This window comes from Hesperophylax consimilis, chromosome 1 (assembly GCF_061612785.1).
Source record: "Hesperophylax consimilis isolate HC1 chromosome 1, BYU_Hcon_1.0, whole genome shotgun sequence".
Lineage (NCBI taxonomy): Eukaryota > Metazoa > Arthropoda > Insecta > Trichoptera > Limnephilidae > Hesperophylax > Hesperophylax consimilis.
Window position 1 is genome coordinate 42,079,610 of NC_142836.1, and position 20,057 is coordinate 42,099,666.

Here is a 20,057-nt window from a genome sequence, read left to right on the forward strand (position 1 = left end):
ATAACTAGTTAATGCGAATGTAAAAAAGAGGCAGTTGGTTGTTGTGCATCTGGTCCCTATTTCATGGTAAATAATAACCTCATTATACCCATTAGAAACAACCTGATATTGCCAACCGATAACTTTTGTATAAACACATAGATGGCGCTCGCTATAAAAATACTAAAATCTAGGTATTAACAATTATTAAACGGAAAAATCAGATATAAATTATGACTTTACTGGAATACCGGTACAAGCTGTGATGGGTTTTAAGAGTTGTGGACCTAATAGCCAGCGACGTAAACTTAAAAGAAATAGTCTCCTCAGGCCTTATGTCATAATTGGGGATTCTGTGTGGAGGATGAGAATCAAAATCAAATTATGTTTTTTCAGAGACTCCTGAAGAAAAAAAAACGCCAAATTTACAGGGTACACGAATGTTAGTTGAAATCAAAGTAACAGCAGGTTCTAGCTGTTTTCACTATCGCATTCACAATTTTCTCACATGATAGGAATTCATACATTTTATTTATTTTTGAAAGCAAAACGAGCAATTAATTAAAATTTTTAATCAATAAAACTAAATCAGAACCTTGTGCCTGGACAATTTGTCAAAAGATTGATTCTTGGTGATATATTAGAAACGGCCATTCTCAAATCAGGTTCTATGTTTAGATGTATCTATGGTCTGGAGCGATACTTATTTTTAATGGTCGTCATTGCGGAAAAAGCTGTCTCATCACAGGTATGTACGAGAAGATGCAAGTGGTAAATTAATCAGAGATTTTCTGAATAAGAGTGGAAATTATTTTTCAGTCACGATCCAGAACTTGGAAAGAATAATAATTTTACTTTTCTATGAATGTAATATGTACTATTCTGATCCTTATTCTTATTAATTAAGACAAATCTTAATGTAGAACCGGGAGACAAGCAATCATGTTAGCTTTGCTGGACTACTTAAAAAAAATTATAACTGTATTAACTACCATGTATTATTATTTAATTCAATTAAAACATATTAATAACTATGCATTGGTTTCCGAAACGCCTCGTAATTATTACTGATATATAGGTAACGTCCTGATGAAATTGACTTTTATGTTGCCTACAACTTCACGAGAGCTCGCAGGCACAGGACTTTTGTTGTTCCGAGATGCAGAAGTAACCTATAATTGGTATCATTAACTAATTTGTCCCCCTGATATTTATAATATATTTTTTTAATAGAACGTTGAAAATTTAAAAATATCGCACCTCCGGTGCTAAACTGTCACTTATGCAAGTTTTGTCAAAATTGATCTAAGTATGAGAAAAAATAACTAATGTACCTCTTTACTTGGTGTGTCATCGTCGTTTGTGTAGTGCGTATAATTTCCGCGTGAGGGTAGTTATGTCGTTATGGTTTTGGTGCAAATCTAACCTCCACTGGGAGAAACAACGTTTGATTGGTTAGTTGCGCGCGGCACCCCGCACGAATAGCAGTCTCCTGGAGCTACAACGCCACTAAGGTAATTGTGACAATTCATTTTTATGATTTTGGAGCAATAACAACACTTAAGTTGGTTGTGACATGAAATAATAAAGATACTTGTGTACGTAGTGACATTGTTTCCCCAACCCTTATGTTTTATGGTATAAAGTTTTTGTTCGATTAACAATTGTGACAATGTTCCTGATTCGTGGAGCGAAGAAGACTGGTAAACCATTTGTTGTAAAAGAAATGAATTACGATGATTTCTTTGATTTGAAGTCACTTGAGGAAAACATGAAGTTCAATATAGCAAAAATTTAAACGGAGATGTAATCAAAACTGGTGATATTAAATGCATTGTGAAAATTACCAATATCGAACAACTTACAAAACTGAAAACTGGGAGGAAGCAAAAGCTATAATTCAACCAAGAGGAAAAAATTTACGCGGAAGTAGAGGCAACGCCCAAAGAATAGATGACATTCCCTTCAAGCAAGCATACACTTCAAAAATACCAATTACAGAACGCAAAAAGCGTGATTTATTGCAATTAGTGGAGGCAAATATCATACCAAGATACTATGAAAGTTTCTATAATGATATCATTTAATTTTTTGTGCTTCTAACATTCTATAAAGTCACATTTCCACTTGCAGGGAAAACAAGTTTATTGAAATCACATCGTTAAAAACTCCCTGATTTTCCTGGGAATGTGACAATAAATTTAAGGTTTTTGTTTTTTTAAGAGTACCCAATTAGTACAAAATTAATGCTAATTAAAATAATAATAATAAGTAAAAGAAATTGTATTTGTTTGATACTGTTGTTAATTGCGTAATTATAGTATTTAAATAGGAACCATACGTGACCAATGACTGATTTAATATGAAACATCGCTGAAAACCGTTTGTAAAATGGACTGAGATTAAAAAGTCTGATTAATAGTAAAGTTCTATATGTAGAATTAAGAAAGTTTGTTATACTGCTTTGATATTTTAATTAATAAAACTTTAGAAAAGTATGATATCGTGTTTTGATTGTTATGACATAATTGCCTGGTAAATTGTTTTCTAGTGCCATAATGTCACTTCTGGGAGGGTTGTAAATTTAAAATGTTTATATTTTTTATTACAAAGTTGTGAGACGTTTGCTTTTACTTTGATATGAAGTTTAAAGTTGTAGTTTAAATAATTACCAGTTCATTTTTTAGACAAGAAGAACTATACATTATAATAGGATGTCGAATTTTCAAACGCTTCTCCTGAAAAATTACATTATTTGCATAAGTGACAGTTTAGCACCGGAGGTGCGATATTATTATCTTTTGAATGTAGCATAACTTTGTGGTTGTCCATTGTCATAAATAAATGATACAATATTACTTTGTTTGAACCACTATATTTTTTTATATACGCCAACCGGTTTTGGAACAAACGTTCCTTCCTCAGTGCAAAATATACTAAATTTATTAGTTAATTATGTACCTGTCTTATTATATACATTTAAAATCATTTAATGTTTAAGTATTATCTAATTATAGTGTATGAATTAATTACAAAACAATTTATTTATTTTAATTATTATTATTTAATTACTTGTAATGATTATTTATTATTAGTTGTAATAATTGCTATAAATTTACACATATAAATAAAATTAGTAAATTACTTCTCAGTGAAAATAAATTTAATAAAATTCAATTTAATAATGCTTAATCATTACGGTCTTGTTAACTATTGTGGCAACTACGTTACAACGGTTTGCAGCCCCATTTGGGGTCCTGAGCCCGAGTTAGCGGACCGCTGACCTATCTAATATGTATGTAAGACATGCCATGATTCGAGGCGCTGTATTCATGTCAATAAAAATATTGCTTCCTCTGAACAATTTATACATTTGACGGAGGCACTTCTAGTATTAACCTCCGGATTTAGTAACTTGTTCCAAGTTCACATGAATTTTAAATCGTTCCTTTTACCCTACCCCCAAGAAGTTGATGAAAGGATTTTAATGAGTTCATTTGGAGTAACAAGTGTAGATGTCGTTCTGCTGTCCGATGATTTTTTCATATTAAAAACAAAACAAAATAAGGTTTTTCCATCACACGTCGCAACTGAGTAGCTGGGTAATGTCTAGCAGGTCACGCGGTACGCACCCCATTTCGTTCCAGCAGCAAAGTAACAGACGAGAGAGGACGCGTATCACGTTGTTGATCCCGTTGTCAGCGTAGCAGTGTGATCAGTGGCGACGTGTGATAGAATTTTTTGTATTTAATATTTTAAAAAAAATCATTGGATAGCAAAATGACATACTCCTTTTTTACACCAATCGCTGGTTAAAATCCTTTGGGTACGTGCTGTTACACCTTGTATAACCCTGACGAAGCTTTACCTAAGAGAAACCCGGTCGGCTGTCTAATTCTGTTCATGTATTAATTAAATCAAGTAGATACTAAATTCGAAACATTCTCAAAAAAATAAAATTCGATCCAATTTATCCGAAAACTTATTATTTTATTGAAATGTATTTTTTTCATCTCAATTCCTTCTTTTTTTTCTATTCAGCTTTCAGTTTGAAATGAAAAAAAAGTTAAATAGCAGAAAAACAGCACAATCGAATTACACCAGTTTTAGTTGAATAACATCCCATGTTTCAATGTAAACCTAGAAAATATCAAAAAATACCTTCTTTATATTCAAGTAGTTGCAGTTTATCAGAAATATTATATTAACAATCCTTAACCCTGTAAAATATGAATATTTAAAGACTGTTTATAACCTAAATAAAAAATGAATACCAAATAAATGACAATTATTATAATATTAATTATTTATGGGTACGAAAGTTTAAAGAATAAAAAACAAATATTTTTGATTTAATTTAATAAATAATGAGAATACAGTTTAAAGTGTTAAATAAAGCTAAGAATTATTATGAAATTACTAAAATAATAATTACAACATGCAATTAATATTTTTTATTTTCTTGTTTTTCAGCACGGCAATTATACTTAAATGTATAATATTATGAAGGAATATTTATAAGTGGTGATGATAGTATGATTATTCGTTTTTTCCTACCTAATGAACGTAATTTTATTGTGGTGGTATACAAAGATATTACTGATTCAGATAGTGATATTTGGGAACGTAGAACCATTCGAACTCGTATCCCTTGAGTCCATACTCGTCGTTCTTTTCTGTTTCTTCCCTGGGGGTGTCAGCATCAGCTAACCTGACTGTCTGGATCTTGGGGTGAAATCCTGTCGCATCAGCTGTGTAACTTACTTTGGTCGCGTATCCATTTCTATTGTTAACGTAGTACTCTCCCTTTTTAGCTCCATTGGTGTATCCTTCTTCTTGATGTCCGTGGAAACCTACCGTGTAGTTGAATCTGTACAAAAGATCCAGCATATCTGGTTCGGTGATTCCATTTGGAAGTCCAGGGTTCTCTCCAGGTCCAGTTGTGGTCGGGATATCTTCAAGATTTACAGGGCGCATCACAGCTGATATGAGGACTGGGCTAAAATCTGGATTATTTGGTGCAACAGAGTATGCAGGTCCTTGCGTTGATGGTCCCGTTTGCTGGTCATTGAATTGATTCTGGTTCTGGTATTGAGCATTTCCTGGATTTTGTTGAGAGTCTGGGTTTTGTGGGTAGTCTGGGTTTTGTTGGTAGTCTGGGTTTTGTTGGTAGTTTGGGTTTTGTGGTTGGTTCTGGTTGTTGCTGTATGATGGGTTTTGCGGCTTGTCAAAGGGCGTTTGAAGATCGATAGACGGCTGTTGTTGGTTGTAGTTTGGCACAGGGTTAGCGGGTGGTGGTGGGGGTGGCGTTGGGATACTGCAATGGGAACAAGATGCTACTGGAGCAGCCACCGGTGTGGTCAGGACGATTGGTCTCGCTGTAGTCTGAGAATTGTATTGGTTGTTGCTCTGATAGTTGGGAACTGGAGGGAGTGTGGACGTCAGCACTAGCAGCGGTTTTGGTGTTACGTCAGGAGCTGGAAATGGTTTTAACAAAATTACTAAGTAAAATTTAAAAACAAATTAAGTAAATACAATTCACGATACGAAAATAGCTGTGTTTCACGCTAACACTCAGGAACTTTATAATTTGTACCCCAGAGACTTAAATCGTCGAGACACATTTATGTATGAAAAAATGTTCGAGGTATACGCTTAGATATTTTGTACTACTGTCATCGCATTAATCACACATAAATTTGATTTCGCGTGTACTCACGAAAATTCCAACTAAGATTAATATAAATAAAGCTAACTCAGGGCCGCCGCAAGAAGTAAAGACCTGAGTTTGTCATGCTATTCTTATGAATTTAAAGAACACCGTATGAATTCAATACTGAGACAGTTATTGCGGACTTTAAGACCTGGAAACCGTATATAAAAATCGAACTGGCCAAATCCATCACGTAAAATGAATCCCAATATTATGGAAAGAATCTTTGTTATGAATTTGATTAAAATGAAAACACAAAATTTTTGAAACGACGAACAAGCTTTGATTGTATCACACGATTTTCAATCCGTTCGGATTTACCGTTTATTGTTATTATAGGTTTGGGTACCGCCGCACCGGTAAAAATTCATTCGATGACCAACATCTCTGTCGTAGGTCCCCCAAGTGGTTTGCTACGTTTGGTAATTTAGCAGGGGTGCCCGGGTGCATCGGGTGAGGTGTGTCCTACCAGCTGTTTGTCAGCCAGATGGGGAGAGGCTAGTTTGGGCAACCCTTTGACCTCTCTAACTGGTCTCTTGGCTCATTGCATTGCGCCGCCGCGGGAGGAATATATTCATACGTCCGTCACTCCTGAACACACCGATCCCTAGATTCCTATCCACCCTCATACCCTTTTCCTTTCAAGAACTTATTATCCTTTCTTTCCTTTTACAAAACCACAGCATCCCCAAAGATGACAAAGGATTTCAGGAATTTTTTTCTCAAGGCCTCCTAATGTATGAAAAAAATCCCCGTTTATGTATTTCCAAATATTCGTTTAGTTTTTTTCCATTATTGTAAAACGAACATTACAAATCTTTTGAAAAGACCTAGCATTCACTTTCGCTTGCTTATTTGTAAAATTATAGATGCAAATTGACAAATAATTAATGATAACGAATGCATTCGTCTTTTAAGCCGACAAATAAGATGTCGGTCAGTGCATAGGCATGAATTCACGAGATCTCCTCTTGGTTCAACCGCCCGAGTGCGCCGCACACATTGCACACAAGGACGTGACGGCCCTGGAGCACCCACTGTGTGACAGTGTACGCATTTCCTTGAATCAAGTTATGTCAAGAGTTGTGAGAAAAAAATACAGCCTAACAAAATATTTGTCCATCACGGATTCAAATTTAAATAAGTCTGTTTTAGAGATATTTGATAGCAAATATTTGACGAAAGAAACGGGTTTAAAACGTAATATCATTTGATTTATTGCATGTTAAAACGTTTATTGTATTTTTATAATTTCAGAAGTCTAATCAATGCTTTACAAAAAGCCACAAACACTTTATAGTTAGCCTTGAGAATAATTTTATGAAGGATTACGGAAGTCTCAAAAGTAAGGAGTGATTATATTACCAAGAAAAATATTTTCAAAATGTTGTACTGTTGAACTTTCTCTTCGTGACGTACTTGTATTGTTGTTGATAATCAACACTATTCAGGAAATATTATTCATTATTATTAATTGCTTATTTCCTGGTTATATTTTAAAATATATGAATCTTGTTAAAGATCAGAGTTCATTCATTACATGTCATTTCTCCAGGTCTTTTTACCTTGAGCGAAAAACAATCTGGCATTTCACGAAAAGTGCTGTTGTTATTGTTTGGTTTATGGTTTATGGTACTCGAATATTTTCATCGGATTGTTTGCCTATCGCCAAAAGGTCAATAAGACTTAACATTGTAGGGCCAGAGATTATTGTACAAGATTAAAAATAATTGGGTTATAAATATTTTTCCGTTCAACGAGAAGGAACATTTTTTAATAGGCTCCCCACGAATGAGTTGCACCCACAAATCGTATATGGTATGTTTAGATTTTGTTTTTAATAATGCGCAAAATAAAAGAATACTATGTGTACGGAATCATTATTATAAGAATGGTAAACTTTTAGCACATCTGTCCTCGCTTAATTAATCTAAAAGATCTCCATTTGCATTTGGGGGGCATTGAAAAAATGCATTTCAATTACATTTATGTAAAACTAAATTTGCTTTTGTACGGGATATTCTTTCTTCTTATTTGTAATAACTACCGACATACCAAAATGTCAAAGTATGGACTGAAATAATTGTAAAACATCAACATAGCGGACGACCCATACAAAATAAATTTTCATTTCATGTAATTGTAATTAAACATAACGTATTTTTCAATCCCCCCGAATGCAAATAGGTGTCTTTCATATTAATATAAGTTAAATCTAGCATTTTTTTACATTTCGTACTAAGTGTGACCAGCTGTTCTAAAAGTTTACCATAAAACTGTTGAAAATCTAGAAATTTGTGGATTTTTCCTTACCAGCTCCCAGACGAATGTTCTTCATGGAAAGAATTTTGAAATTTCCTTCCGCATCAGTTGCATAGACCGTCACGTGGTACACCCCATCGGCTGTGATGAATCCAAATTCTCCCATTATGATTCCGTTTTCATCTGGAAAAGAATGATTAAAACATTGTTACAATAAATAAAAATCATTAAATTTGTAACAATAAATAAATATCATTAAATTTGTTAAAATAAATAAAAATCATTAAATTTGTTACAGTAAATAATAATCACAAAATTTGTTACAGTAAATAAAAATCATTAATTTTTTTATAACAAATAATAATCATTATATTTGTTACAACAAATAAAAATCATTATATTTCTTATAATAAATAAAAACCATTTAATTTATTACAATATATAAAAATCATTAAATTGGTTACAATAAATACAAATCATTAAATTTTTTTACAGTAAATAATAATCATTAAATTGTTACAATAAATAAAAATCATTAAATGTGTAACAATAAATAATAATCATTAAATGTGTAACAATAAATAATAATTATTAAATTTGTTACAATAAGTAAAAATCATTAAATTTGTTACAATAAAATTTTTTAAGATAAATAAAAATCATTGAATTTGTTACATTAAACAAAAATCATTAAATTTGTTAAAATAAAAAAATAATTAAATTTGTTACAATAAATAAAAATCATTAAGTTTGTTGGTATGCATTTAATCGGTCTCTAGCGCTTTCCCTACAAAAGGATTTCTAGGTCAACATATTATTTATGTTTCACTCGTTTTATTATTTCCATCAGGAGCTATGTGGAGCTTTGAATAAAGGTATAATTAATATGATGATAGCCTCCGTTGTTGAATGGTTAGGTACAAATCCCGGGGGCGCGGGTACAATTCCCGGCTTGTGCAAGTGAATTATATTTGATTAATATGTGTTATTTCACTATTTTTTCATCAATAATAAAACACAGTAAAATTGTGGCACGTTACTTTCATTATCGCCCTGTTGAAATGTCTTAATTCAAAATCAAAACGTTGCTTGAAATACTAGTTACTTCCACACCTTCCCTTCCCCACATCCTTCTACTCCCCATTACTTTCAACCCCACAACATACCCCAATTGAGGATGCCGGTAGTCTCACTGATTGGGAGAAGTTGAGACTCTTGTGACTCTTGAGACCACTTAAAAAATTCTGACAAAAAACCAAAGACAAGCCACCATATTGTAAAATTTTTATAATGTTAGATTTTAGACGAAGTTGAGTTGTTACGTTTACATTTGGCAAAGCCGAAAGAAGGTTTGCGTTTCGGCTGATTAAAATGTCGAATTGCCGTCAAAATTACAATGAAAAGAATAGGTAGGTCGTTTTAGCTTATTTAAACAAATCGATGTTATTAAAGAATACATATAATCGTGTCGATAAGTAATCATTAGGTATGCGTGAATAATGTACAGTTTAATCGTGATCATTAATAAAATATATATGTAATCCTACAAACTCAACACCGTTGCTTACTTGTGACCCCAGAGGAGTCAAAGGCAATAGTCAATTTGACCTTGTCATGCTAATCATCATCAACAACAAGAACATCATCATCATCAACAACAACAAGAAAAGCGAAGACAGGAAGTTAAATCTATCGTCTCTCTGATTGCTAATGGTACGAGGAAGAATTAATTCACAATGGACAAGGAACGATTCATTACATAAGGTTGTATTATTTATTATCGCCTTTGTTACAATAATATTCCACTTCTAACCTGAAGATCTTTTAAAAGTGTTATTAATTGAAGTGCTAAAATTACTCGTTAAATCACGATAGTTCTAAAAAGATCACTTCAATCCATTGATGTATTATTTTTAGATGAGACATGAAGCGAAAAAATAGGTTCCGGTTTTTACCTCCTACTTACCACCAAATCTCTCAACGCTCTAACTAAAACTACCGAATCCAATCAACGCGCACCGCTTACTAGGGAACTAATTTGTATGGATGCCTAGAGATATAAATTTTTAAATGCATCTATTTTATTTACTTTTGAATTAATGCTTGAATGACGTAATTCAACCACTTTCTGACATCTGATCGAGCTAGAACTCGGCAGATAGATCTGTTGTCAATGACAATGCATTCTATCAACTTTTAGTGCTAATTAAGCATACACACGCGGACATTTAAGCATTTTACTGAAATTGGCTGATCGGTATTTGGCGAGGTTGGTACAGTTGTCGATTCCAGTCCTTTGAAAGAAGATTCAATCCAAATTCTAACCAAAATTTAATAAATCTATTTTTATGTTTTAATATACGATTTGTTTACAGATCATTTTGTTCGGTTAAATTTGTAGGTCAATACTACATTTTTAGGACAAGGTGTTGTTTTTTTATTACGGTATGATCCTTCGCAGTTAGCGACAAAAACATTACGTTAATTTGGAAAATAAAATTGAATTAGAGAAATCATTTCTATTTTCATAAATTTTTTATGAAAACGGCAAATACGATACCGTCCAAGGAGAGTTGGATAATGTGACAGAAATAGATTTTCTCATGGTCAATTTTATGACGCAATGTATCGTCAAAATACCATATGAATTACACCATGTGTAATTCTGATGGCAGAATTGGCAGGTGCAATTAATTTGATAAAATCTTCTATGGTCAAGTGCCTCGTGGCCTTCCTTTTCTGCGAAAGATAGTAGATATGTAGCTTTTAATATTTTAGTTATACATAGGAAGTCAGAGTCGAGTTTTACTTCATCTTCGGCCCCTTAGGGTCAAAAAAACGTATCTCATTTTTCTCTACTATACAGGAGAGCAAGAAAACATAGTTCTCAATTAATCAGTGTTGTATACTTTTAAACAAACGAAACATATTAATAATTTCTTCTCATTTAGTTAAAGGATGGATTTTGTGCTTCTGAACCATCTTTTAAATATAAAATAGTAATTCATTTTACCATCCGTAACTCAGAATCGATAAAAAATTGAGTTACGTTTTTTGTTTTTTGACTCTAAGGGGCCGTTTGTAACTCGTATGATGTCTCCACGCTGTCTGTGAATTAAAAAAAAAATAATATGCAAAGTGCAAAGAGATCAGTTTGATATTCTGAATAATTTTTTCAGTAAATCGAAAATATTAATTGAAGAAGAAGGTAATAAAAAATGATTTCTAGTCTTATCTCTTTTTTTTATTTATTTTTCTGTGTCGGTGTCTCATTCTATTTAATGTTCCGTTAAAATATATGACATTGACTTTTAGGGACTAACTACCATAATGTATTCCTCTTTGCCCAGAATACTAATGGAGGGAAACAATTATACCAAGTCAGTGGACATCTTCAATTTATCTTTAACCAAATAAAAAATGTTGTTAATGAAGCAATTCAGTTATGTACAATAAATAATGTATATTTCTTAATATTCGCATGTAAAACCCCCGAAAAAGGGCGTTAAAAAATAAATAAATAAACAATGTCAATAGGTATCCCGTATAAATAAAATTAGAAATGTTTGAGAAACTATCTAGGTTAAATACCAATTTTATTAGAAACTTTGCAATCGTTAAAAAAAGGTAGCTGCAAAAAATATGGGAAAAATTAGTTGCAAGATGATATTGATACTGAATTTGAAATATGATATCGACAAATATCGTTTCATAAATAGATCCCAATTGTAGAGTGGTTTGAGACACCTGTCCCGGTAAGACAAGATGTCGTGGGTTCAATTCCCAGTTGTGACCGTTAACTTTTTATTTTTCTGTGTCTTGTTCTATTTAATGTTTCGTTTAGATTTATTAATATTATTTTCTTCTTCAATGATATACTACATTAATGGTATAATCTTCAAAATAAATAATATGAAAAAGTTTTTCCAGAAAATATTAAGTTTCGATGGTGTGGTGGAAAAAGACACATCATATTATAAATCAAATAAAACGAAGATCTTAATATTTTAAATTATTTATGTAATCATTTCATTATCAGATTTTGCTAAAAATATTCACTGTCTTAAGACCACAAATTTTAAATATTTAAAAATTTAAAATAAAACAACTCCATAAAAAAATCTTCTAAATCATTCGATAATCAACACCAAAAGCACAGATTTTTATGGGGGAAAATTTTAAATGAAAATTATATATATACTAATGAATTATTACTCTGATATCAATTATGTTTGTATTTTGTATAAACAAATTTATTAATTTTTAATTTAATGTACATATTTATATATACATTAAATTAGTACATTCGAATATAATCAGAATTTTGAGATTGAAGAACTCAGGATGTGTAATCCCTACTCCCACCCTATTGTGAACAGTAAGATAATCAATTCTGATGACAATAGGGTGGATTCTCCAGATTATTGAATTAAAATGGTCTGAGGTGGAGGCTATCCGTACATTTATGTCAGAGATGATGATTCCATGACTATAAACAAAACACCGTCGAGTTCGTAAGCAGGTGGTTTGTTATTTTTAAAATGAATTAACACATGACAGTGTTGTATATAAAAAAAATAGTAATCCATGTTCATAAAAATAAAAGCAAAATGAAAACAGCTGAACACAAACATCAAACCAGAAGTAAGGAAAGAAATGACCTTTCCGTTCCAACTTACAAGCAACATAGCGGCTTATCAAAAACTATTCTCATATCTCGGTCCTAAAATATTGAAATATGAATATTGAATATGAATGGAAACTGTGTGAATTGTCATCCTTCGGTCCAAAAATAACAAAATGGTTATTAGATCTTGGCAGGACTGATTCCGAAATATTATTGAAATATGTAATCTGATAATTCTTTTTCACGAACGCCTAGTTGTATCTTCGCTTTTACATACCTATTTTGATACAAATTTAAAAATTTACCTAATTTTTTATATTTTTTATATTCGCCATTAGTGTATTACCTACTCAATTTGCTTGTGATATTATCCAACAAGATAGTGTTACTATTATGTATTTTCTAATTTTACTGTAATGTAATTGTGTAACTGTATTATAATGTGAAACCTGTTAATTTGACTGTCCTACAACGGGAAATCTTCCTAGCTGAACAGTCAAAAGCTTCCTTCCATATAATGTAATGTATCTTTTTAAAATAAATAAATGAATATCTATTAATTATAATTTGTCAAATAAAAAAAAGAATAAAATGGGAGCTTCAGCAAGAGTAAAGCACTCAGTGAGGCTCTAATTACCAAATTCTAATGTAAAAGTTAAAAAAAAAAAACGGGTCACGGCCCACTACAATGTAAAAGTAGTAAAACAGTTATTCGGAGTATCTTCAATAAGAAGGAAGTAAAGATGATGTTGATATTCTTAAGCTTGCCCATCTTTAAGTTGAACCGCTCTACTACTAATACATTTTTATGTTTCGATTTATTTAAATTCTACGCATAAAATAGAATTTAACATATTTATATGCACTTAGTCGGATTTTTAATCCGCAACCTCAGTGGGCACAGAGTCAAGGATTTTAATGTTTTGATAGCAAGTCGTCATCAAATCGCTCAAATTTATGTTAACAACTTATAATTTAATACATATTATGTCATAGTCACCTTTTTTCTCTCTTCTGTGTTGCTGTCCTTCAATGTTAAACCCAAATTCATACGGTTTATCTTCATCGGTGTATTTCGATTTTGCTTCGATTGTTATAGGTACAATTTGTAGAAATAGAAAGAACACTGCTAAGTTGAGCATCTGAAAAAATGGTAAACATAGTTAAAGCCTGAAAATACACTTTAAAATCAAGGATAAGAATCAATTAAATAAATAACCAACACGAGTACCAATTAAAGACATATCAAACTGTTGAATTCCGAAAACAAATTATTCAATTAGGTTTGATCAGTTTAAATTATCTGGAAAATATGCAAACCGCAACATATTGATTTTGAAAAAAGGTGTACATAAAGTCAAGATGATGTGCAAAAAATGCAGACGTGCCTAAGATTTTTTTAACTGATCTACGAATATTCATAAGGAAGATAAATATATTTTTTAAATTATCATTTATCATGGTAGGTAATTAGCGAATATCGAAGAGCTGCAGTTTAAAGTAATTTTTTTTTTTAACTCCACGCAAGAGGCCCTGAAGAAAATAATTTCGCTTAGGGCCTATGTCATCTTTGGGGATGCTATGTGGAGGGTCTTTTTTAGGGAAAGGAAGGAGAGTAAGTTCTGATAAGGAAAAAGGTATGAGGGGTGGGTAGTATTCTGGGGATCAGTTTGTCCACAAGAATTAATTAGCATTAATGTTTCTGATTTATTAAAAACGGGTCAGGAGGCCATTTCCTACTTAGTAATTTATGTAGTACTTTCCTACTTCAAATTTTAGTACTTTTCGAATATATCGAAACACATGTTCATGCACCTGCGTTTACCCTGAATATATAAAGACGAAATTCGAAAATATAATGATTTTTGTAGAGATTTTTAATTAATTAGCAATATTTTATGTCAGTAAGTTTTCTCCGTGCATGAGTGACGGACGGTGGGTCAAGAAAGACCAGTTGGAGAGGTCAAAAGGTCTACCCAAATCAGCCTGTACCGATCTGGCATGCCACCCAGCCGGTGGGCAAGCGCATTCTGAACATACACCATCTATGGCAGAGGTGTGGATCATCCAATAAATGGTTCCCGGGGCAGCGGTACCCAGAACCACCTCCCAAATTGGAAGACGAACAAGTTTCACATAAATTAATATTTATAAAAAAAGCTGTCAACTGTTGTTCAAGAATAAATTTTAATGAAGATGAGTTCGTTGCAAACCCCAACTAAAATACGAGTAACATAAGTGAAAAAAAAATCTCGGTTAAATTCTTGGTAAACATCTCATCTGTAAAATTTACACGCTATTTCCAACATATCATTTCAGATTCTCGTAGAAATGTTCCTTTTATGTTTATATATAAAGGTTTATTTATTGTCAATGCGTTAATAAGTATACCGCTCTTTATCTTGTGTATAACTTGATCATCGACTAACACGGAATTAATAACATTATTTCTATTTATTAACTTCTAAACAATCATAGTTTATTGCACTTGCACGACTGATGAGTTTTTTTAAACGTAATTTAAGGTGAGCGCTCTCCACTTTAAAATATCATATAGATAAAAAAACCCGAGAGTTCAGCAACTACTGTTTGTAGGAAAGATGCATTATACAATTTATACAAGAAAACGTGTTAGGATTTGCACAAAATTATGCTTGAGCATAAACGTTTGTCGGCGAAAAACAGATAGTCGTAATTGCAATTAATTTAATTTCCTACACTAGCGAGCAACGAATTATTCTGATTTTTAATGATTGCTTGAAACTGCAATCTGATGTTATTATTTAGGATATGTTGTCTACGAGAATAATTTATAGACAATAGAATATCGTCACCTCTAGATAAAGAGCTAAATTTTTGATTAACATACTATTATTTTTATTTTCAATATCCACTAGAATCAACGTTGGCAATGCGTCTGACATAATTATATTTCGCCAATGTATCCGGTATATAAAATAATTTAATATGTTTTAGTTTGTTTTCTCTTTCATCTCAAGGCAACCGAGGATATTTGGATGGGAATCCAACATCTTTCATCGGGTATCAAAATTGCGTAAAAAAATAGTCAAAATTTTATTCTATGAATAATTTGGTATATTAAGTAATTAATTAAGTCTAGTTAAAGCCTTTGATAATTATATGAACACTTTTTAAGAACATTATGAATCTTAAATGTATGTATTGAAAAAGGATTTATGTATCCTGGAAACGTTATTGAATTATCGTTAATTCTTTTCAATGTTTTAATTCTCAGTAGTAAATTAAAATAGAGAATATTAATGACACGAAATTATATTATTACCGTTTTTCGTTCTTAGAAAAATATTAGAGATGTCATTATTTTTTTTATTAATATCAAATTTGTCAAATAAATATGTTTTAGTTTTTTAAGGTTATTTTTTTATCACGAATAAAGCAATTTCAAACTGTGGAAGTATTGTTCGAGTAGGTACTGAGTAACTCTTGTTTATAAAAGTAGAAATTCTTTTATCTTATTTTTAATAATAACGATGACAACTCGGGTTTACTTAAATACCATATTTGACGTGCTTACACAAGAATTTATTTTTCAGAGTAATTTAATCAGAGCCTTTTTTTGCCATTTGAAAAAATTCAATTATGTAAAATGGCAAAAGGGTCCTAAACCGTCTGGAGCCAGTGAGACTACGGAATCCCCCATCGGGGAATGTTGTAAAGCTGAAGGTAGTAGGGAGGAGAAGGACGTGAGGAAGCGGAAGATGGGGAAGTACCTGGCTATTCAGATCTGTTCACCAAACACTTCCAAAGTCATTTCAAGCAACGTTTCAATTATGAATGGTGGTCTTACATCAAAGCAATACTGGAAGTATCTTCCACTTTGGAACATGCCGCAAATAAAGTGTATATTATTTAAAATAAGTAAATTGTGAAATAACACAAATCGATTAAATAAAAATCACTTGCGATTTGCTAGTTGACAGCCTTACCCCTCGACCACGGAGGCCAAATTATATATCTTCATATTTACGGAGAGGCATAGTTCAATCAATTCACTGAAGATTAATATCGTGTCCGGGACCATAATATATACGTTCTTTTGCAAAGGGCATCAAAAGAGTGATTAAAATCCACATTTTTAGATTAAAATTTATTTTACCTTATTTATAAGAAGATTGTGGCGCTCACAAAATTATTTTACTTTATTTAGGTATAAGGAGTTTGTGGCGCTCACAAAATTATTTTACCTTATTTATGAGGAGATTGTGGCGCTTACACAATTAATTTACCTTATTTATAAGGAGATTGCGGCGCTCAAAAAAATATTTTACCTTCTTTATAAGGAGATTGTGGCGCTCACAAAATTATTTTACCTTATTTATGAGGAGATTGTGGCGCTTACAAAATTGATTTACCTTATTTATAAAGAGATTGTGGCGCTCACAAAATTATTTTACCATATTTATAAGGAGATTGTGGCGCTCACAAAATTATTTTTCAAATAATTTGGGGATAATTGAGAGCATGCAAATGGGTCGATAATTTGTGACAACATGAATATCTCATTTTTTGAATACAAGTGTAAGGTAACATTTTTTCTATATATCAAGGAAGAAACCAGAATTTAGCTAATTGGTTAAATAATTGACATAGTGCCTTGACAAGTATTGATACACAGTTAATTAGAAAAGCTGGATTAATTTTATCAGGACCAGCTTTTTTCTTTATATCTAGTGATTTTATTTTGTGTATAACATCAGGAACATTAATATCTAAAGCGGGAATGTGGATTGATAACATTTGGATGAAAGAGTGGAATTTGATCATTTGGAATATCTGTATCTTATACACTTTTGAAGAAATCGGCAAAGAAATTAACAATGTCTTTAGTATCACTACTACTTTTCCTCTCGAAAAACATGTAAGTTGGTACGCTGGGTAAGTTTTTTCTTAGTGAATTTATGTGTTTAAAAAAGTTTATTTATAAGGAGATTGTGGCGCTCACAAAATTGACGGTGTAAACTGTGAAGTCATCGATTGATTAGCATTGAGATTTAAGCGAAATCATTTTAATGTCCACCGATTTATGGCCAGAAAATTAGTTATAGCTGTTAACTAAGAAACGTTTGTCAACTCGAACCATATGGCGTTAATGATGCCATAAATAAAACGTGAACATCACTTGAAATTGATATGTTATTAAATACGAATAAATTAATTTATCAGTCATGCTAATTATTATTGTTAAGCGATAAACCAAACTAGAAAAAAATAAATTATTCATGGATTTATTATTAGTGTGAAATGTTTTTTCTGCTTTAAACATAGTAAAAAGATTTTTTTTTCATATGACATTAATATAAAATTAATATTGTAATTTAATCGACACAAATTTTACTTTAAAAAAATAGTTGTATATAAAGAATTTAACATCGTTCAACACTTTGTATTCAAGTGTTTTAATTTTTATTGATGGAATTTATTGTCTGGCAGCAATTTCTTCCAACCGACGTGTTGTGTGTGAACGTGTATACAATGTATACACGTTCACATGTATACTATACATCATGTTCCATGTTCAGATCGCGAAACTTTAAACAAATTTTGTAGTGTAATCGTAGCTTTATTTTCACATAATATATCATAATATGGCCACCCTCACATGTTCAGTGTTTAATATAACAGCTGACCGAGTGGAAAGAAATAAAAATTTTAGAGGTAGATTTATTCGAACGCTTTGTAAACCACACAAAAATAAGAAATTTATCATAATTTTTTGTATTTGTACTAATAATAATTTTTTTTCATAATAAACCCAAAGGGTTCGTAATTTATAGGTACTGCAAGATCTTGTAAGGAAGTATTATGGTAATTTATTTAAGCATGCAGGATTTTGAACCCACCATCTCTCGATTCGTAGTCAAAAGTTTTACCTCTAAGAGGCTACTCACAAGTTAAATTAAATCTCTTCTCGAAAGAAAAAAAAACAATATTACCGAATAATCTTTTTTCCAATAGAAGCTGCATTAATGTGTTTTGTATGCAATATATGTAAATACAGAAATAAAAAAGTGTCATTATTAGATGCCGTTTTTAACGTGTAGATCCCGGGGCAGATGGTGTATGCTTCTGAATATTGAGAATAAGATAATAAGATGTACATTACTGTATATTTTTTGTGTGTGAGAGCTTCCAATCTACCAAATTTGTAAGAAACACACCCATGTGAATACATTTTGAATTTCAATGCGATTTGTAGGCAGTAAAATGTTGACCTCGCCTTGCCAGACATTGAAACGTGCGTTAGAGCCAGAGGCGCTGAAATTAATAAACTGAGTGACAATTTATATTGAAATTTATTATTTAATGGGACTATTATGCAAAACAATCGAAGCAGTAACATTTTTTAGAAAATTGTTTTGTTCCCTGCGAAGTATTTTTCATTGCGAATTGTTTATTACTTTTTTTGTTAAAGATATTTTACGCAAATTTGTGTAATTATTCTTAAGCTAGTGATTTTAGTAAATAAATTAACAAAATGATAGTATTTACTGTACATAGTAAAGAAATATGATTTTAAACATTATGTGATAACAATATTGTAAGTAAAAATTCAACCTGATTAAAAAAATGATATTTGATAAAGATTTTGTGTTTAAATCATCCCCAATATAACAGATATTTTTGTTGTTATCTAATTATGCTATATTTACATTTGTTTTAGTTGTCTCTGATTGGTGAGCGTGAAATCTAATAATTGTTGGGTACATAGAATAATATAAAAGAACCATCTAATTATAATGCAAATTTCTGAGCAAATATTGATAAGTTCTTCTATCCTAATACTTCATCATTCCCACATCGCTTCGTCTCTTTCTAATTAGGGCGAGGGGTGCTTTTGGTTAGTTTTTTAACCCGGCGACTCAGACTTACATATGTAATCCCTGGAAAGGATGTCACAGCTGTGATGACCGATAGAAGGTCATGTTTGTGGTCCAGAAAGTTTTATTTATTTTATTTTATTTTATCTTTGTTAATAATTTTTCTGGTATATACATTGGTATAATTTCAAAACAAAGGAAACACTTTTTTATATAAACAGTTAAAAAGTAAAGAATAATACATTTAGCAGATTAACCAAAAAAATCCCACATAGGCATCGCAAGTTCGTGGGTATACTTGTGTTTATTAACAGTTAAAATATTACTCACATGCATACATTATCTTTGTAGAAGATTAGAAATTAAAATTGAAAAAAATAAAAAATCAGTGTTTACTGAATTAAAATTCAAAACACATGATTGAAAAATATAAAAAAATAAGTATAATAATAAGTTAAGTTACAGATTTTATCAGATGTTACAGCAGGTCGGATGTTACGGCAAGTAAATTTTTGTATAAATGGTATTTATCCAAGACTCAATATGATTCATCAAACAGTTAAAAAGTAAAGTAAAACTCACTTAACAAAATAACCAAAAAAACAAAAAAAAACAA

General features: G+C 31.4%; 1 protein-coding gene across 1 annotated transcript in view; it reads right to left on the reverse strand.

Moving 5' to 3' along the window:
* Positions 1-4,353: 4,353 nt before the first annotated feature.
* Positions 4,354-20,057, reverse strand: part of l(3)mbn (lethal (3) malignant blood neoplasm) — a 41,362-nt gene continuing 25,658 nt past the window's right edge. The window contains exons 2-4 of the mRNA XM_089639162.1: positions 13,582-13,723; positions 8,006-8,137; positions 4,354-5,456 (exon numbers count right to left, since the gene is read on the reverse strand). Of these exons, the coding sequence (XP_089495288.1) occupies positions 4,576-5,456; positions 8,006-8,137; positions 13,582-13,723 (1,155 nt within the window). The 3' untranslated portion in view covers positions 4,354-4,575. The remainder of the gene's footprint in view (positions 5,457-8,005; positions 8,138-13,581; positions 13,724-20,057) is intronic.